Source organism: Xyrauchen texanus, chromosome 5 (genome assembly GCF_025860055.1).
Source record: "Xyrauchen texanus isolate HMW12.3.18 chromosome 5, RBS_HiC_50CHRs, whole genome shotgun sequence".
NCBI classification, from domain to species: domain Eukaryota; kingdom Metazoa; phylum Chordata; class Actinopteri; order Cypriniformes; family Catostomidae; genus Xyrauchen; species Xyrauchen texanus.
This window is the reverse complement of record NC_068280.1, coordinates 2,192,114-2,214,030: the sequence shown is the minus strand read 5'-3', so window position 1 is coordinate 2,214,030 and position 21,917 is coordinate 2,192,114. Positions and strand designations below refer to the sequence as shown.

At 42.6% G+C, this 21,917-nt stretch overlaps 1 protein-coding gene across 1 annotated transcript; it reads right to left on the bottom strand.

The window, feature by feature from the left end:
- Positions 1–14,306: 14,306 nt before the first annotated feature.
- Positions 14,307–16,633, bottom strand: LOC127644080 (CMRF35-like molecule 1). Its single transcript, XM_052127099.1, has 7 exons — positions 16,560–16,633; positions 15,573–15,709; positions 15,319–15,438; positions 15,197–15,241; positions 14,883–14,987; positions 14,754–14,809; positions 14,307–14,612 (listed from the first exon to the last, which is right to left on the bottom strand). The coding sequence occupies exons 1-7, from the start codon at positions 16,631–16,633 to the stop codon at positions 14,307–14,309; spliced, it is 843 nt and encodes a 280-aa protein (XP_051983059.1).
- Positions 16,634–21,917: the final 5,284 nt, after the last annotated feature.

The following is a 21,917-nucleotide window of genomic DNA, read 5'->3' as shown; positions in this document are numbered from 1 at the left end:
GGCGCCGTGTGCAATGGGCACACAGCCGTCGGCCATTGGAAAGGGGCCCCGCTGCGCTGGCACATCAACTGTCTAGAGTTGTTGGCTGTACTTTTTGCCCTGCGGAGGTTTCTCCCGCTAATTCAGGGCAAACACGTCTTGATCCGATCAGACAGCACCACCATGGTAGCATACATAAATTGCCAAGGCAGCGTACACTCCTGTCACATGTCACAGCTTGCCCATCGTCTCCTCCTTTGGAGGAACTCAAGTCGCTGCTTGCCACTCACATCCTGGGCAATCTCAACGTGGTAGCGGACACACTATCATGAGAACGCTTGCCCAGTGGAGACTGGAGGCTTCACCCCAGTCGGTCCAGCTGATTTGGGAACGGTTCGGCAAGGCCCAGGTAGATCTGATCTGTGTAAACCTCCCACTGCCCACTCGGGGCAGTCGCGCTGGCACACAGCTGGCCCGCAGGGTTGCGCAAGTACGCATTCCCCCCAGTGAGCCTACTTGCACAGGTGCTGTGCAAGGTCAGAATGAGTAATTCTAGCGGCTCCCTATTGGCCCACTCGGACCTCGTACTCCTCGCGACAGCCGCTCCCTGGCAAATCCCCCTGAAGAAGGACCTTCTTTCTCAGGGACGGGACATGCTCTGGCATCCGCACCCAGACCTCTGGAACCTCCACGTCTGGCCCCTGGATGGGATGCGGAAGATCTAGCTGATCTACCACCAGCTGTCGTAGACAAGATCAACCAAGCCAGAGCACATTCTACCAGGCAACTTTACGCCCTGAAGTGGCACTTGTTCGCAAATTGGCTACGGCCCAAGGTTCCCACCACTCCCTTCAGGGACCAGGTAGTGAACCTGCAAGCGCTGAACCTGCAAGCGCTGCAGTCAGTCCTCACAGACCCACGGTCGCCATGTTTGTAGCAACTCCTCCCTCCCAATGAGGTAGGTTCTACCACCGCGCCATTCTCCACATGTGACCTAAAAGCCCATGTGATGTATTTCACCACTCTTTACCTCCCCCAGTCTGGGCAGGTGTGGTCTCCGCAGGGTCTTTCCCCCCTGAAAGAATAGGAAACTGGGAAAGATCGCCTTCCTCGAGTGCGTATGATAGTGTTAAGATGGCCCCAGCCGCTTTAACTCTATGCGAGGAACATAGAGAGAAAAGAGAGAGAGAAAAGGCACGGCCTGCTCCCATGCTTGGCACGTCGCCTTGTTCCCCCCGTCAGGGGTAAAGAACCAGAAGGCTTTGGCGATTTTATGGGCTGTTGGGGAAGGGTACGTGCAGCCTGGCACAGTTGGTTGCTTTGGCATGTAAAATACCTGCCCGCTCCTGTGTCAGCAGTACATGTACACGGCTCAGCGCATGGCGTGATTTAAATTGGACCCCAAGTGTCACTTCTTCGACACAACGTCGAAGTGAGCGACAGATGGGAAACGTCTACGTTATGGATGTAACCTCCATTCCCTGATGGAGAGAACGAGGCCACGTCGATGAACCGAGCCACTGTTGAGGCCGAACCTCATTGTCGGCTCCTCAGAAAAATCCTGAATGAAACAGATGCATTTCCCTCCTTTTATACCCGTATGTCCGGGGGCGGGACATGCAAATTCTGTCTGCCAATTTCTCATTGGCCTTTTCTCATAGATCAGAGATGTAAAAGGCTCTCAAGAGAGACCCCTAGTGTCACTTCTTCGACACAACGTCTCGATCCCTCCATCAGGGAACGGAGTTTACATCCGTAACCTAGATGTTTTGCTTAGCCAAAGACCTTTCACATCTTCATAAAAAATCTAAATAAATATTTATGGACATATTCATGAGGAAATATCAAAATAAATATTGTTGTACATTTTCATGAGCGCTGGTAATTATTCATACACATCATGTCTTGTTTAAATGTACAATGTAAACACATGTGATTGACTTTTATATGAACAGGTCTCCTGGAAAGGCGGGAGACTGATCGCACATAACTTCATTATTTAACAGTTTTCATAATGTTTAAACCTAAACTTATCAAATTACTTAGTCTAAAATTAAAAAATGTAACTTACATGAGCAGTTTCTTGTCTTAATCAGAGGAGACAGAAGACAGAACACGTAATCTGGCGCATGCATCGAATCTGACTTTGATTCAGATTCGTGATTCGCAAAACGAATCATTGAGACCGAACTTTGAATCTTTTTGTTCAGTTAAAAGGAATCTAATTTAAAAGATTCGACTCTTTCAATTCTTTTAACAAATCACACATTTTCACACATACATCTGTTATTTTTTTTGCTGTGGAAAAAAGTATAAATTTTCTCTTCAAAATGTAGTGAAGTGAAAGCAGAGCCGGCCCAAGACTTTATGGGGCCCAAAGCAGAATTTGATTTACTGACATCATACCAATGTCTGCCTGGCATGTTTTTACCCTTGTACAGTTTTTAATTGTAACAGTAGCAAACCCACAAGAGTGTTCAGGTGTTAATTTACACTTTAATATTCAAAGTCTTACAGTACTAAGTGGCAAACTTAATGTGGTGTACTGAAAATAGCTAAATAAAACAGGTGACAATGAATTTACTGTAAACAAGTTAACTACTTAATTGCTTTTGGTAAAAATAAAAAAAATAGCAACGTGCAAAAGTGCAGAATAATCAACTACAAGTAAAATAACTTAAGATAAAGAGTATTACATTAATAATTATAGTTATAAATATTAATCTCAGGATATTCTACAGTAAAGTGAGCAAATACAAAGGCTGCTGTGCTATTATCTTATTAATGTAAGAGCTCCTCGCCTGCAGAGGATGGACCTGATGAAAATAATAATTATAATAATAATAAAAGCTAGTGTAACGGTATGTAAATATGTTAAATTACTGCATAAATGGGCACAGCGCCATCTAATCGTGAATGATGGTATTTGACGAGTGGAAAAGGGAACTAATGAGACATGCTGTGGGTAAGTGGCACATTTTGAGTGTCTGGAGAATTAGCAGTTAAAAGTACTTAAAAACACACAAATAACTGCTCTATTGTGAATTGATCTTGTAATGAACATGTTAGGGATCTGTTGACACGTGTTTGGCGTCGAATGTGTTCTTTTCTATTGAGTTATTCTGACTTTGTTTCACGAGGCTTGATCGTAATTCCTCCGTGTATTTTCTTGTGTTTCATTTAGGACTGATTAATTCTCTGTGCCACGAAACCATGATTTCCATTTTTGTATCTCCATTATGCAGTAAATAGACCACTCTGGCAAGACCGTCACACTAGCCATGTGAGATGTCATATTAGAAGGTAATGCAACTCCATCCATCTTCAACCGCTTATCCGAAGTCGGGTCGCGGGGGCAGCTGCTCCAGCAGGGGGCCCCAAACTTCCCTATCCCGAGCCACATTAACCAGCTCTGACTGGGGGACCCCGAGGCGTTCCCAGGCCAGTGTGGAGATGTAATCTCTCCACCTAATCCTGGGTCTTCCCCGAGGCCTCCTCCCAGCTGGACGTGCCTGAAACACCTCCCTAGGGAGGCTGCCAGGGGGCATCCTTACCAAATGCAACTGTCTGTCAAAAACAAAGGAAGATCTCACAAAGACATGGTTTATCCATATAAACTCTTTGACACTTCCCAGTCCAGCCCTGCATAACGCTACTGGGAAAATGTTTTGTGGACTGATGAAACTAAGGTTGAATTGTTTGGGAAGAACATGCAGCACTATGTATGGCATAAAAAGGGCACCGCATATGAAACCAGCTCTGTTTGCCCCGCTCGGAACGGGACTAGAACCGAAGACTCCTGCGTGGGAGGCGGATGTGCTAACAAGGAGGCTAATAGCTACAGCCTCTGACGTCAGTCTAGAGAACACAACAGAGTAAACTTTGGTTCCCACCAAACATTATTTCCGAAGACAAAGTGGAGGAGGAACGGATTATTGCCGTGGCGGGTTTTTCTGTAATATTTGATCTGTCCCCGTTTGCTTACAAGGATATAAATAAAATAAAAAAACGATGAGTGGACAAAGGTGTCTGAAATTGTTGGTGTGCCAGGTGAGCTGATGAAGTGGATATTATGGTTTATATAATATTATATAATAATATATTAAAATATTTCATGAAGATACACGCTACTTGTGATATGGCGGCAATAAAGATACCGGTTGACATGTCTGGATGTTTTGTTGCCCCTTTAAATAAAGTTCACAAAACCAAGCATTCTCAACGAATGTTGCCGCCTATTTCAAATACATCAGAGCGTCCACGAATTTTCGATAGCGTTGTTGGCAGGGCAGCTAGAGCGAATTTTGACACTCTCGCCGCCTCTGGTCTCCTGGTGGCGTCATCTCAAATGCAACGGCCATTTAACACCCTGTCTACACCGGGTGCATCCGTTGACGCTACGCAGCGGTTTGAGGCCGTCTCCTCCAGATGTGTCAACGCGAGCGCTCTAAACCTTTTATTTGTGACAGCGCCAGTGCGTTCAGGCGGTTGGTTGGGAGCCCCTTCATGGTCGGCGGCCGTTCCTCCACTTCCAGGCGGCGGGGCTCCTGCGTACTCCAGTGAATGGCTGCGGCTGCTCCTTTGGGGTAGAGGACTCTACTACGGCACATCCCTCCTCCTTCCCGGATTTCGGCACCAGTGTAAAGGGATTAATGGAAAGAAGGAGACGAGAACCGGCTTAACAATATAAATAATAGTTTAATATTAAACAAAACCAAAAAACACAAACACACATACAGGTGTCGGACAGCTGCCCGTAACTCTCTCCCAGTCGGCCCTTTTCCCTCTCGAACTAATCAGCCCAATTATGGGCCGGGTGTGCAGAATCACGACCCGCCCCGCCCCGCCACAGTATTGAGTTTTTGCCACAGCAGTTTCCCCCCAATTTATGACACGTTCACATATTTTCTGAATGTTTAAACTTACAGAAGTGGAATGTTTTACTGTAGTGAAGTTACATACATTTGCATATTTGTATGATCAAATTATGGTGAAATTGAGAAATGTATATGTAAATAAGACCTGAATAACATGGTGTCACCCGTTATTGAACAGTCTAGGAGGGTTAAATAATATATCAAATATTAGCCTCTAAAGAGGGTGGAACGCACCAGCTTCAACAAACACTTCTGCTGGACTTGATGTGTCGACAGAATCTTTAAATGTAAAGAGATAATGAGTAACACCACATATACTGTTGAAATATATAGATAGTATATAAGCTCCATGTTACCTGTTAATGAAGGTGAGAGTGTGATGTCATCAAGCTCTGGAGTGGATTTGGAGAATGAACTGGTTGGTGTGGAGGGTTGAGATTTAGAGCTGGCCACTGGTTTAGTTGTGTGTGCTTTCTTTTGTGTGTGAGTGAGCAGGTAATAGTTATTAACATGTGAAATAAAGTATTTTATATTCATGAAATCTACACCAAACACTAGGCATAATTCTTACCTTTAGATATTTTCAGATTCACGAGTTCTTTCCACTGCACACCTGTAAACGCCAGACTTTCAGGACATTTTTGTTTTTAGTTTAGTTAATGCCAACGGTATAAATGTTTGCCAGAGGTGTGTATTTTTTTGAGAATTTAGCTATTTCAACCTCAGTTCCTATAATACATCTATAATACACACAATAGTTACACTCAAGACCTTCAGGACACAAATGTCCCCATTGAAACTGCAATATTTGATCCCAGTGCCATTAAAGCATAAAATCATGAATTATATGATATTTCGGCTTCATTCCAGAGCCCTGACTTCAAAATTTACATTTATAACATTTGTGACATTTTTTCCCTCTAAGGTCCTCTGAGTAACTTTTTAAATTGACACACAAGGAGTTAATGGCAGTCAATGACCGAAATGTTTTGTCTGCTACTCAGTCAATTTGTATTTATCAGAGTACTTAATCATGTCCACCAGAGGTCACTGTTTAAATTGCACCCCCAGAAAATAAAATACATAAGAATTATTATGGAAAATAAACATATTGCATTAGGCTCGTGCATATCATGTGTATGTGTCATATTGCGTGTTATTTCTGTTAACAATGGGCTTTTAGCTTTTACATTAACATTATGCAACATGAAATTAACCATCTTTCTTTCAATAATGAATACATACAGTTATATGCACAAAGCAAAATGCACATGCTTTACATCTGGGCTGTTCAGTGCCATTGAACATCAATCAATACAAGAAAACTTTTAAACAAACACATTATATTCTAAACCTGGTATTGGAAGTACATACCTGTACAATTTCAAAGAGAGCACAAGTTCAGGATTTTATCTTCAATCATAATCAGCCTAACATAAAAAAGGACAACTGAAACATCTGGGCTACATCACAAGAAGATAGAAATGCGAGCGCTAGCATACAGTAAAACAAAACACGAGGTTAGCTATGTTAGCAATTTCTTAAGCTCTCAAAACAGCAAAGTTCTCAACACATCTCGACTAAAAGTATGTGCACTCATCATAAAATACCCATACAAATTACCATGTGCACTAAAACTAAAGTTACAACAGGTATATTTCAAGTTTACATTTAACTGATGTACACCTCTCTCAATCAAGTAGAACGCAGACTGAGAAAAGAGCGCGAAAAATCAGTATATGAACACAACTCTAGCCTCTCTCCAATAGAGGGCGCACTTACACAACAACGAACTCTCTCAATACCTACAAACTACCATGAAATTACTGAACAATACAATATTTTGGTGAAATAAACTCACATACCCACAAAACAGAGAAAGAAAAGTTGAAAAATTATTTGTCATAATTTAACCTGTAACACAAGGACAATCCCCCCATTATTTATACCATGCTCAGTGGAAATATGTATATTCTTCACACTGCAACCGCCCCAATTTTCAAGCCAAATCTACGGCCTTGATTTCAAGAGTATGTCTGCATCCCGCAAGGCAAAAAGGAACACCCACTACCCATAATGCCCCCATTGGATCATAAAGCAATTCTATTGGCTACAAGAACTTTTAAAAACCTATACAATTGCTGTTGATTCATATTGTTTTAACTCTTTAAATATTACAAAAATGATATGTCACATTGTATGTCATATTATTAAACATAAGATTTTAAAGATAACTGAACTTAATTCATGAAAAATATTGTGGAAGTGCTCTTTACTGGATTCCTTATGGTGTTTGTGCAATTCCTGCTTGTTCAATAATACAAATAGATACAAATGGTAAAATATTTTATTTTTTCAGTTTTTCTCCAGTTAGCACACAAGTTAGCTTTTGAGCTTGGCGTACTGTGGTATGCTAAGCTAATAGGCTAACTGAACCCATTTCTCCTCACTGTCGCCACCTAGTGATACAGCGGAATGATTGCAATCATGTGTAATAATTTTACAAACGTTTAATTTTAATAAGTTTTGTGGTTATGGTTAGGTTTAGAGTTATGGATAGGTGAAGGCGTAAAGTTGCCGCAGGACTAAATAAACACAACAAACAAAGTGTATGAATGTGGCATCCAACTTTTCCAAGACTTCAAGATTTTGCTGGTTCCTTGGAGGGCATGCCTGTAGTCTTACAGGACGCAGACAATCCCTTCTCATTTTAAGGGGCGGTCACACTAGGCATTGAGCAAGCAGAATTTTTTGTACAATGCAACGGACCAGGAAATGATGTCACACGGAGGACCAGAGCTGGATTGGTAATCTGGCATTCGGGAATTTTCCCGGTGGGCCTACGCATTTTCGGGGCAATCAGGGGCGGACAAGCCACCAGGACAACCGGGCGGGCCAATGGGGGGGTCTAATAAGCCGGCCGTGAAACGGGTCTGATGGGCCGGCCGCGAAATGTGTCCAATGCGCTGGCCTCAAAACGGGCCTAATGGGCCGGCCTCGAAACGGGTCTAATGGGCCAGCCATGAAATGGGTCAAATGGGCGGCCGTGAAACGGGACTAATGGGCGGCCGTGAAACGGAGTGGTGGTGGCGTAGTGGGCTAAAGCACATAACTGGTAATCAGAAGGTTGCTGGTTCTATCCCCACAGCCACCACCATTGTGTCATTGAGTAAGGCACTTAACTCCAGGATGCTCTGGGGGGATTGTCCCTGTAATAAGTGCACTGTAAGTCAAATGCATAAATGCATAAATGTAAATGTAAATGGGACGAAACGGGTCTAATGGGCCGTGATAAGCTGAAATGAGCTGGTGTGTTATGCAGAACGGGCCACAAAGCCGTGCCGCAATATTCTGAAGGGGGAAGCGATATGCAGAAAAGGACAGCGAACTCATGCGTTTGAATGGGAGTGAATGGAGTGACCGCCCCTTTAATCTCCACACTCTTTGACCGATGCTGGCATCAGAGATTTCCATACACTATGTCCGACTGGTCCACGCTGATGTATACATTCTGATAGATTGAATCTGACTGGTGTGCTGGGACTTTCATCTGTGAGTCAGGAAGGTCGCTCTTATAAACACTGTTAGCCTGAATTAAGAAAACAAAAGTGCACTAGTAATATGGCTGCCAGTATGAAGTTGATTATTTATGCAATTTTTCAAAGGAAGGTCAGTCAGCGGTTAATAGAATGACTGGCATCACTCACCACTTCAACTGTACGTTCATTGTGACATTCCTTGGCAGACTCCAATGACACACGGCCTGAGAAAACATCAAAGCGAAAAACAAGGAAAAGACAATAATGACATCATAATTATTTTTCACAATTCAATCATTCAAAGCTGGCATTATTTTACAACAATACTGATGTTTGTGCAGCATGTACAGTATATTGCATACTTGCTGATGTCTGGACTCTCTTCCTGTACTTGACAACAGCGACCAATCCAACTGCAAATATGATCACCATGACGACCACACCACCAATAATATACAGTGATGTGTTCATAGGCACTGGGGAATAAGAATAAAAAGAGACTTTCAGTGGTGGACTAAATGAATCATGAGTGATCAGGGGATATTTATAAAAGAAGCCGATGACGTTGATACCTGTCATATTCAAACTGATGTCATCAGAGGTTGAATATAAAGAGGTTCTGATAGCCGTGGTAGATGGAGATGTTGACTGTGTTGTTGGTGAAGGTGGCGGCAGAGTTGTGTGCACTTCGGTGGATGTTTGTGTGGGGGTGGCGTGAGAAAAAAGGTACAAACATTTTTATAATAATGGACAAATATGGAAATAAAAAGAGACAATATTTAAATATAGACGATAAAGCATCACTGTGCACCATTCTTACCTTTAGATATTTTCAGATTCACTTCATTATATGTGTCTTTAACAGATCTTTCCACTGCACACCTGTAAAGTCCAGAGTCTGACACCTGTAGTTCACTGATGGTCACAGTGAAGTCGCCATTTCCAAAATCCTTCAGACTGAATCTCCCATTTGGTGATTGATCAGATTTAACTACAATATCTTTGTAATCACATGGATCTCTGCAGAAATACTTTACATTGGTTGAAGCCCAGCCATGAGAACAATGAATAGTGACAGATCCGCCTGTATATCCATGTACATTAATCCCATCAGTAGCTGAAATTCCAAATCCTGAAGGATGAAATAAAATGTAAGTTTTCTGTCTTTCAATAATGTCATTCAAAAGATTGTGTATTCCTATAAAAGACTTGTTTTACACAGGAGATAGGATCTCCTCGTTGTCTGAGCAGTCTTAGTCTTTGTGTCTCATAAACACAGAGGCTCATAACCACTTCCTCTGTCTTTCACACGTGTTTATGGTATTCGTTACCCTTCTACTGAGAAATGTGAGCAGTTCTATGGTTACTGTTACTATTGTAAAGTTCAAGACTTGTGCTGGAAAACCTGCGCCAAGATCAGTCTTTAATTGCAGCTCAGATGCTGCAACATTTCTGTTGGTATCGGCCTGTCTAGAGTACAGATGAGTGCTGTATTCAAGGTCAAAATCAACATTGCAGCTGGAATCATTTATAGTAAAGTGTTTCTATCTCTGTACAATTTGTCCATTCCCTGATACAGATTGTATGGGACAGTTTATCTGCCGTGTAACTGATGCAAAACTACAGTATAAGAGGGAATACATTTGAGTCTTTTTATTATCTAGTGCAACTTGAACTGCAGCATAATGAGATCATCCAAATCTAAAGAAAATTAAGGGGCTGTGGCAACATTTTTGCAAGGATCATGGCAGTTCTGAGGTGAAATGTCTCCTGTGTGATGCTAAAAGTGACTTAAATCCCCACACTAAACTTTAAAGGTGCACTCAGTAATTCTAACCCAATACACGTTTATATTTTTGGGGATTTTCTCCCCAATTTGGCATGCTCAATTCCCAATGCGCCCTAAGTCCTCGTGGTGGCATAGTGCCTCACCTCAATCCGGGTGGTCGAGGACGAATCTCAGTTGCCGCTACATCTGAAACCATTAATCCGCAAATCTTATCTCATGACTTGTTGAGCGTGTTACTGCGGAGACCTAGCGTGTATTGAGGCTTCACTGTCAGTCACATTATTGTACACGGCATCTACACACAACTCACCACACGCCCCACCGAGAGCGAGAACCACATTATAGCAACCACAAGGAGGTTAACCCAATGTGACTGTACCCTCCCTAGCAACCGGGCCAATTTGGTTGCATAGGAGACCTGAAGTCACTCAGCACACCCTGGATTCCAACTCAAGGTGATAGTCAGCGTCTTTTACTTGCTGATCATTTATTTTGTGATTACAAATGTCTGACAATGAAAATTAAGTTAATTTGTTACTCACCAGCATGACTGTCATGTTCATGTAGTTGGCATTGTTTCAATTTCACTTTCAATATACAGTTTTTTATTATTATGGCAAAGCCTGAATCAAGAGTTATCAAAAGGATCCTTGGAGAAATGTGCCGAACAAACGTGTAATCCCACATTGACTAACGTTGTTACGAATCAGATGAGGAGTGAGGATCTACATGCAGTTTTAATGGGAAAACAAAAGATGAACTGGGTAACTCAGAATATACAAAAACACAGGGAACAAAATAAGACATCCACGAGGGGAAAACCAAAATATAAACAAGAGAAACATCCACGAAGGGCACATGCAGGGACACATTCAGGAACAGACATTAAATTTAACTACTGACCACGAATGGTGAAACAACAGGGTTTAAATACACAAGGATAATGAATAAACGACACACAGGTGAGAACAATGAATGACTGCTGGCAGTGATGAGGTCAGGGAATTATGGGAAGTGTAGTCCGGGACAGGGGAGAAACACAGAGCAGACAATGGGGAATCGTGCCTAACCACCCCACCCCCCCCAAAGGAGCGGATTCTAGACGCTCCCCAAAAAAAAAAAAACCCCACAAAAACAAAATAAAGTATCCAAGGAGTAAAGGGGGGCAGGCAGACCAAGGAGGGCACAAGGGGCAAACAGGCAGTCCAAGGGGGGCACAAGGGGCAAACAGGCAGTCCAGAGAAGGTCAGGCGGACGGTCTGGAGACCAAGGGAATGATGGCGGAGACTGGGTCTGGAGGTCTGGGAGGTGGCCACAGGACGGGGATTGGGTCAGAAGGCCTGAGAGGCGGCCACAGGACGCGGACTGGGTCAGGAGGCCTGAGAGGCGGCCACTGGACAGGGACTGGGTCAGGAGGCCCGGGAGGTGGCCATAGGACCACAGCCATGGTGAACTCAGAGGGCGGAGCCGTGGAAGGCAGAGCCATGGAGGGCGGAGCCGTGGAAGACTCAGGTGGCAGAGTCATGGCAGGCTCAGGAGGCGGAGCCGTAGAATGCTCTGGAGACAGTGCCATGGAAGGCAGAGCCATGGGAGGTTCTGAATGCGGAGCCCTGGAAGGCTCTGAAGGCGGAGCCGCGGAAGGCTCTAAAGGTGGAGCCGCGGAAGGTGGCGCCGTGGAAGGCTCTGGAGGCGGAGCCGTGGAAGGCTCGAGAGGCGGAGCACCGGGAGGCTCGAGAGGCGGAGCCCTGGAAGGCTTGAGAGGCAGAGCCCTGGGAGGCTCGATGATGACCTCAGTGGTCACGAGCACTAGCAGAGACTGGTGAGAAGGTGCCCTCCTCCTTCTCCTTTTCCTTCGGCCAGCAGGGAGCGTGGACATGGGGACAGTCGAGGCTATGGGCACTGGCTCTGTGACGGTCGAGGCTACAGGCGCTGGCTCTGGGACGGTCGAGGCTACAGGCGCTGGCTCTGGGACGGTCGAGGCTACAGGCGCTGGCTCTGGGACGGTCGAGGCTACAGGGGCTGGCTCTGGGACGGTCGAGGCTACAGGCGCTGGCTCTGGGACGGTCGAGGCTACAGGGGCTGGCTCTGGGACGGTCGAGGCTACAGGGGCTGACTCTGGGACGGTCGAGGCTACAGGCGCTGGCTCTGGGACGGTCGAGGCTACAGGCACTGGCTCTGGGACGGTCGAGGCTACAGACATTAAATTTAACTACTGACCACGAATGGTGAAACAACAGGGTTTAAATACACAAGAATAATGAATAAACGACACACAGGTGAGAACAATGAATGACTGCTGGCAGTGAATTATGGGAAGTGTAGTCCGGGACAGGGGAGAAACACAGAGCAGACAACGGGGAATCGTGACAAACGTTGGGATGCTTCGGAACATTTTGCAAAGATGCATTTTTCTACAACCAGGAACAGAACAACATCTGGAGACCTTACCCGACATCTTAATCTTTTTAGTGGTTAAAATCAACAATAGTCTAACGGTCTGTCTCCCTCGTGTTTCCCCCGGACAACGTTTCCCATCATGCACTGCCCTCATCACTGCCATCTTTTCCTCATTGTTCTAACATGTTTTCCATTCCCTCATTAGTATAGTTTGTATAAATACCCTTTAGTTTTTGCATTCCTTAGTCACTTCTTGTTTTGATTTCCCGTTTGTTGTTTCACTGTCATCATTTTTATTAAAGCCTGCAAATAGATCTTACGTCTCCTGTCTCATCTCAGCTACCATTCGTTACAAATAGCACCACTTTCAGTGTTTGAGCACCTCAGCGAGCACCACGTTCATCACTTCTCACGGAGCTTACGCTACGCCAACTCAACTTTTTGATGGATGGATGCACTTTTTTTGGCTTCAAAATCTAAGGTACCATTCACTCCCATTATAAAGCTCGGATATTTTTAATATAACTGTGATTGTGTTTGGCTGAAAGAAGAAAGTCATATACACCAAGGATGGCTTGAGGGTAAATTACAAGACAATTTTTGGGTGAACTAACCCTTTAAGAAGACAACACCTTCACAAACGTTTTCATTGCATTGAAATAGCTTTAAGTGTGATTTTTTTTTCTTTATGTGTCTTTAGCAGCAACAAATGGAATTCCCAAACACTCCTTTTGTCTACCATTGATCAGACAAACACAAAGTCCCACTATCAGAAGTTAACACGTTGGACATGTTAAACAATGCTAGTTAAATACTTGGGCTGTTAAAAAGATAAATGTAATTAACCATGTCTCTAGACTGTAATAAGGAATATTCCTGCCATATAGGCAATTCAAGCATGGAGTACCAGCGTTTTTTTCCTGGAGCAGTGCTCAAATCCACATATAGTCAGAGGAAAAAGCACAAGCTGCATTAGAAAGTAAAGCAACAGTGACAAACACATTGAGAACTGACCTGTCAGAAAGATCGAGATCCACAGGACATGGCGGGTCTTCATGTTCATCCCTAACATTTTGAGTCTCCAGTCGGTTTAAATGAGATGTTTGTGGATTCGGTAGCTTTTATAACTCTATTACTGCAAGCTCAAAAATGAATGCCTTGTCAATGCTTGATAGTGCCCACAAAATATATATATACTTCACTTCCTCTTTTAACATATGTTACTCATTTCACACAGACCTGAGATCAGTGGTTGAACTCTTTTTCATAATTGGTGTGAATCAGGTTTGCATTGGGCAATCTGATCCAAGATCAGTGTGAAATAGAGGCTCCTACCCAGAATCATAGATGCTGGTGTCATGCATGCCTAAAGTGACAGAAGAGTCCACTAAAGGCTTTTCACACCGCACTGAACCCCAGATTATCGTGTTTTAAACCCTGGGTTAAGATATGTTTCCACTTGTCATGTTGAAATCAGAGTGAAGACCAGAATATATCATTTACACTGTATATAACTTGCATTTCGAAACCAATCCAGATCAGACATGATGTTTACTACTTCCACATAACATACAAATACAGAGCAACACAATTTAATCATGTTAAAGGGCCTGTTTGCACCTGTTATTAATATCTGTCTCATGTGATCAGGCGAGACAGATTGCTGTTTACACCAGGTCACACAACGGTTTGACCCTGTTCACACCCGAAACAGTGTAAATGGAGTCATAATGTGTCTTTAGAGTACACAGTGTCATATGTCTCTGTATCTTCTGATCTAATAAGTGTGTTTGGTCCACAGACTTCAGTATGCTTAATTGATGCATATGTAACTATAGTTGCTGCATTATTCCAGGAGTTTGGAGTTTGGTTGGTGCACGACTCTGGTTGATCGGAGAGGGTGGAGTATAATGGAGGATCTTGGATCTGATTGCCTCCAGGACTTGTATTAACAGTGGAGTAAATGATGGCCTGTGTGTGTGGTTCAGTCTGCTGTTGAGTGTCTCTGATCTCCTCATAATCACCAGCAGCCTGTAGAGTCAACACAACAACAGCAATACAATGACAAGACTTATTACATGAAACTATCTCAGAATCATATTAGCCAGATAAACACTGTTTAAACACACACGCTCTCAGAGTGTTAATGAAGTTATTATCTGTGTCTCTCACCTCTGTGGTACATGTGGTGTGTTTTCTCTTGAGTTTAGCATCAGTGTGAGCTGGGCCTGTTGCAAGAGAAACACTTTAAACACTATAAACACATTATATTTCACTTTTAAATTATGTGTTTTTATTTACCACTGGAACTATGTGACTTTTTCTTTTGCCAATTCCATACACAGAGAACCACTCCGAATATGATCAGAGTCGCCGTCAGACACACAGCTGTGAACACCAGAGGACCTGAAAACATACAGAGAGAGCGCGTGTCAAGATCTCAGAGAATTATTCGGGGTTCAATAGAAATTAAGCTCAGCCGACAGATTGTGAGGCATAGTATTGATTACCATGAAAAAATTATTTCGACTCGTCCCTCCTTTTCTTAAAAAAAAAGTGTGAGGCATTTATAATGGAAGTAAATGGGGCACATTTTTAAAGAGGGTGGAACTCACCAGCTTCAACAAACACTTCTGCTGGACTTGATGTGTCGACAGAATCTTTAAATGTAAAGAGATAATGAGTAACACCACATATACTGTTGAAATATATAGATAGTATATAAGCTCCATCTTACCTGTCACTGACGGTGAGAGTGTGATGTCATCAGAGTTTGAATATAAAGAGGTTCTGATAGCTGTGGTAGATGGAGATGTTGACTGTGTTGTTGGTGTAGGTGGCGGCAGAGTTGTGTGCACTTCGGTGGATGTTTGTGTGGGGGTGGCGTGAGAAAAAAGGTACAAACATTTTTATAATAATGGACAAATATGGAAATAAAAAGAGACAATATTTAAATATACACGACAAAGCATCACTGTACACCATTCTTACCTTTAGATATTTTCAGATTCACTTCATTATATGTGTCTTTAACAGATCTTTCCACTGCACACCAGTAAAGTCCAGAGTCTGACTCCTGTAGTTCACTGATGGTCACAGTGAAGTCGCCATTTCCAAAATCCTTCAGACTGAATCTCCCATTTGGTGATTGATCAGATTTAACTAGAACATCTTTGTTATTACATGGATCTCTGCAGAAGTACTTTACATTGGTTGAAGCCCAGCCATGAGAACAATGAATAGTGACAGATCTGCCTGTATATCCATGTACATTAATCCCATCAGTAGCTGAAATTCCAAATCCTGTAGGATGAAATAAAAGTGAGTGCTTGATTATCGCTCCGCACGTGTTAATGTCTCCCGCTATAGACATGAGGCGCCGTATAAAGCCTGAACTGTGAGTAGTTGAATGTGTGGTTATTTTAGCAAGAGTAGCGGAGACACAACTACAGATACTGGCATCTTTCTCTTAAAAAGAAGCAAAGTGAAACTATCTTCATCTGTCTGATGTGTGATTCAGCCGAGTCAGGTTTGTGTCAGGACAAGTTCACGTGCCGCCTTTAGACTATAACGCTTTTCGGTCTAAATTTACATGTCGTAGTTTGGTAATACATTTCAGCTTACAAACAACTTCCATGTTTGTCAGTATTTCCACCTTATTTTCATTTTGAGAAGACAAACACCTGGACATACTGGCAACGTCATCAGCATCTTTGGACTGGACGACTCCCGTAATGAAGCACTTAAAGTTCTGCTTTATAACGAGCGATCTACGTGCTGGTTTGTTTACAGGCGTTACTCTTTCATAAAATAACAAACGACATTGATTAAGATGATCGTTAAAGCTTGAGTTGCAAAGTTATTAGGAAACCCAACCACAACTTTAAACAATGATGAAGCATTTCGTTAAGATGATCTGACTATCTGTTCTGCGTATGCACATTAAAGCGTGACGTCCTGAACTCAAAGAAAACTCACTTGAGATCAAACACTTCACCACACAACTGACCTGACAGAGAAATCCAGATCCAGACAACACAGAAGAACTTCATTTCTGATGTGTAAACCAGTTATATTCCAGCAATACCAGTGTATATATCTACAGTTGCTCTTAGCAGCCTTGAGGGCTCTAATACTGACAGGAAAAACCACCAGTCAAGAGCTTTTATCATATTGAGGAACTCACAGTTACAAATGCTCGTCTACATTTTTTACTTTTCTTTTTTTTGTATTATTAGCAGAAGCATCAATAAATATATGCTCTCAAGACTTCTACTTCCTCTTTTACTTTTAACACTTGACGTGTGTTGACCATGTGTATATTTGTTTTCACACAGATCTGAGGTCACTGTTTGTACCAGAGTTGTATAAATATCCATTTGTCATACTTGAGTAAAAGTAAAGTTACCTTCATGGAAACTGACTCAAGTAAAATTAGCTCATGAGAAGTATTAAGTATTAAAGTAACTGATATTAAATTTACTTAAGTATCAAAAGTACATGCAAATTGCATAAATGATTGAATAGATCATTAAACCCATGGCATCTTATTTGATTGGTGGTGCTCATCATTTACTCACCCTCATGCCCAAAGATTTTAGAAGAATATTTCAGCTTTATAGGTCAATTCAATGCAAGTGAATGGTGGCCAGACATTTCAAGCTACAAAAAGCAAATTAAGGGAGCATAAAGTTATCCATTCTACTACAGTGGTTCAATCCATGTTCTCTGAAGCGATTCAGTTGATTTTGGGTGAAAATAAACCAAATTGTAACTCATTTTCACTGAATATCTTGCGTTGCAATCTCATAGCACGATCATTTCAAGCTTGATTTCACTTTCTAGTGCTTGATGCATGCGGAGAGCCCTAGATGGCGCTATAGGAGGTGTAATCAAGCTTGAAATTTACACACTGCACAGCTATCTACCAGCTGGCTCCCGTTACACATACCAACATGAAAACATACTCCCAACGGTGAAGTACGGTGGAGGGAGCATCATGATTTTGGGCTGCTTTGCTGCTTCGGGTCCTGGACCACTTGCCATCATCAAGGGAAAAACTCAGTCCCAAGTTTTTCAAGATGTCCTACAGGATAATGTCGGGGTGGCAGTGCACCAGCTGAAGCTCCAGTTGAGTCCAGACTTCAACCCAATAGAGATGCTGTGGAATGACCTCAAGAGAGCCGTTCACACCAGACATCCGAATAATATGGCTGAGCTGAAGCAGTTCTGTAAGGAAGAATGGTCCAATATTCCGCATTTACCAGAAATGCTTGGTTGAGGTTACTCCTACCAAAGGATTATCAACCAGTTATTAAATCCAAGGGTTCACTTAATAAATCTTTCTAACTCCTTTTGTGAATTTGGTGCTAAAACAACACAGCGTGCAATTAAAAAACATGAATAAAAATACAATTTATTTTTAGTCATCGCAAGTGGTTCAGAAATTACACTTATACTGAACAGGTAAAAGTAATTGCTGCTCCATGTAAGGCATGCCTTTCAGGATATACCAATAAAAATACATTTTTGTGCAGTAATATGTGTTACGTAACACAACGTGGTATCTTTTTCACCATCAATGCAAATTTGAAGCGGTCATTCACTGCTAAGCAGTTACCAAACTTTGTACTGCTGCATTGCAAATTCTGTTTAAAAGTAAAAACCATAAATAGATCTGTAAACAATAATTAAGACTCACTGACACTAAACATGCTCAAGATCTGTGCCAAGTCAGAATAATTCTTACCCGCATTCACCTCAACTCAACTCAACTCAACTCAGGGAATGGGAATGGGAAGTTTTCCTTGAGAAACAATAGGATTCTCTAATAGTATTTTCTGTGTTGTTCCTATGATCCAACAACTTTTATCACCACTTCTAATATAAGTACAACTGAACATGAAGAACCAGCTTCATCTATAATCCCCAATACAATTGCAAGAGAAGAACTAAATATATATATTATAGCTGCTACCAGGTGTGGATTTAGGCATGGGCGACATGGGCAATCGCCCAGGGCGGCATCTTGTGGCGGGGCAGACTCCTATGCTTCCCTACCAGATGCCCAGATCTTTGTGGTTGGAACAGACCTTAGAGAAACTAATTCTGCTCACATGGATGTTGATCTCATCGAGAGAACAACGACATAACTTCGGGTTAATTCATAATGAAACCTAGTCTGTCAGATACTGTGAATAACCTGTTAACAATGCGTGCAAAAGTATGTTGACACCCCTTCTAATGAACACGTTTGCTATTTCAGATACTGTACATTCATGACTGGCAGGGGCATAAAGCCGGCACACAGCCTTGTAGTCAATATACAAAGTAGTTTTTCTGTTCCAGCATGTCAGAATCCTGGAATAATAAGTCTGGTGTGGAAGAACTGGCCAGTACAAAGCCCAGACCTGAACTCAATTGAAAACCTTTGGGATTAAATGGGATTCTGACTGTAAGCTAGACCTCATTGCCCAATATCAGTACCTGGCATTAACCCTGGGGCGGCTGTGGCACAGGTGGTAGGCACTAACCCCCCACTGAAGGCCAGCACCCTATTAATGCCAGTGGTTCAATGTTAATGTTTACCAAAGCACATATGGGTGTGATATTTGGATGTCTACATCATTTTGAGTAATGTAGGTATTGTCCAGTACAATTAATCAAGCTACTCAGATTATTATTATTTTAAGATACTAGGGCCATCACTGGGGTGGTACCCTTAAGGGCACCTTTAAAATTGGTAGCTCAGTGGTTAAGGCTCTGGGTTACTGACTGAAAGGTCGGGGGTTCAAGCCCCAGCACTGTCAAGATACCACTGTTGGGGCCTTGAGCAAGGCCCTTGACCTTATCTGCTCCAGGGGCGCTGTTTCATGGCTGACCCTGCACTCTGACCCCAGCTTAGTTGGGATATGTGAAAACAACTGCATTTCATTGGCTCTGTACCTGTACTCTGCACAATGACAATAAAGTTGAATCTTATCTAAAAGGTATGCACCACTAAAACAAGAGTACTACCCCTTAAACGGTACCACACCAAGCTACTGATCCAGCTACAAACTAATGTACATGTTTATGTACATGTATTGTATGTGTATACAGTATGTACTTATATGCATAAATTAAATCCACAAACTTAAAAACAACATGTGTTATTTATATGGTAAGTTCCAGGGGTGTGACCTAGCTGACAAGAAAATAACTGAAATGAATGTCATCTTGTATTACTTGACTGAACCATTCAAATGATGTTTCTCAGATGTAGTGAGTCAATAATAGTTCACTATTATTTTACTCTATTGTTGTTTCTTTCTGTTAAATGAATGTGAACCCAGAAGCTCCCTTTCTTGTGTGCACTGTAAAATGAGTGAATGGATTATAAAAACAATCAGCCGTGTGTTCATCTCTCAATCTCATTCTCATCATGCAAACCAGCAACTGGTAAGAGATAGGAGGAAGAGATGAGTTCTTGATAAGGTAACAGGGTAACTGTAGTTCTCGAGTATTTACGATCAGGGACGTAGCACCAAACACTGCACCCTTGGGGGCAGAACTATTTTAGGGCCCCATAAACAATTTGAGTGCAGTATAAAATCGAACACATATAAGCAGTATATAAAGATGTTTGAAGATGTGTGAGTGACGCCAAATCTTTCCTTTAACAGCCTGTATGCACATACACATGTATTTTTCATTTTTATTTTATCCCGTTTTCTCCGCTATTTTGCATGCCCAATTCCCAGTGTGCTCAAATTCCTTGTGGTGGCACCGTGACTCGCCTCAGTCCCGGTGGTGGAGGATGAATCTCAGTTGCCTCCGCTTCTGAGACAGTAATCCCACACATCACGTGGCTTGCTGAGCGCGTTACCGTGGAGACTTAGTGCATGTGGAGGCTCACGCTATTCACCGCAGCATCCGCGCTCGTCTCACCAGGCATCCCACTGAGAGCGACTACAAGGAAGGTAAACCACATGACTCTACCCACCCTAGCATCTAGGCCAAATTGTTGCTTTGTAAGCCTGGCTGGAGTCACTTTCGTGCCATAGACATGTATTTAATGTGAATAACGTTGATAATCTCCAGACAAGGTCACATGTCAAGGTCTGGGTAGATAAAATGCAAACGAACAATCAGTTCTCGTAGTCAATGTGTTGAATGCAGGAGAAATGGGCAGGAGTAATTTGACAAGGACTGAATTGTTGTGGCCAGACGACTGGGTCAGAGCAACTCTGAAACGGCAAGGCTTGTGGGGTGCTCCCGGTCAGCGGTGGGCCGTTTACCTGGGGAAGTGATGGTACCAGGATGCACTGTGGGAAGACGCCAATTTTCTACTGAGAAACACTGGGTCCGGCCATTCACGTGGACGTCAATTTGACATGTGCCACCAACCTAAACATTGTGGCAGACAGGTACACCCCTTCATGGCGATGGTATTCTGAAATGGCAGTGGCCTCCTTCAGGAGGATAATGCGCCCTGCTACAGCGCACGCATTGTTCAGGAATGGTTTGTGGAACATGTTGAAGAGTTCAAGTTGTTGCCCTGGCCTCCAAACTCCTCAGATCTCAATCCAACTGAACATCTGTGGGATGTGCTCGACCAACAAGTCCGATCCACAGCGGCTCAATCACGCAACTTACAGGACTTGAAGGATCTGCTGCTAATGTCTTGATGATACCTCAGGACACCTTCAGGGGTCTTGTAGAGTCTATGCCTCAGTGGGTCAGCGCTGTTTTGGGGGCACGTGGAGGACAAACAGCATATTTGGCAGATGATCATAATGTTTTGTTTTATCAGTGTATAATTTGTTGGTAATAACCCTGGAACAATTAAACTACATTTATACATTTACTTTTGTGTATTATACAGAGCACTTATTACAGGGACAATCCCCCGGAGCAACCTGGAGTTAAGTGTCTTACTCAAGGACACAATGGTGGTGGCTGTGGGGATCAAACCAGCGACCTTCTGATTACCAGATTACCAGTTATGTGCTTTAGACCACTACCACCACCACCACAAACTACAATTGCTGGCATTTTTATTGTGCTTCTAAATCATATGACATAAATCTTGACTTTCTGAATCCTTATTATCTGCCAACACCAACATTTCAAATGTCCAGATGAGATCCAACACAAACATTATGATACTACAAAGTAAATGTTATCCTATTAATGTGTATCACTAATCATTTATTGAATGAAATATGATGTCATTGTTTTTCAGTGATCTTGTTGAATAACCTGGTTGTCCCGTTTAAATTGAACTAATGATTTTGAACAACTTTTTAAACAACACACATCTGCCTTCATGTGAAAACTGACTGTTAAGTGTTA

What these genes read in the sequence shown, in the direction of transcription:
- LOC127644080 (XM_052127099.1), bottom strand. Translation starts at nt 16,633, where the DNA reads ATGAAGTTCTTCTGTGTTGTCTGGATCTGGATTTCTCTGTCAGGTCAG. An exon ending in ACTCTCACCGTCAGTGACAG is followed by an intron (nt 15,242 to 15,318) that starts GTAAGATGGAGC and finishes TTACATTTAAAG; the next exon opens with ATTCTGTCGACACATCAAGT. An exon ending in AAAGTCACATAGTTCCAGTG is followed by an intron (nt 14,810 to 14,882) that starts GTAAATAAAAAC and finishes CTCTTGCAACAG; the next exon opens with GCCCAGCTCACACTGATGCT.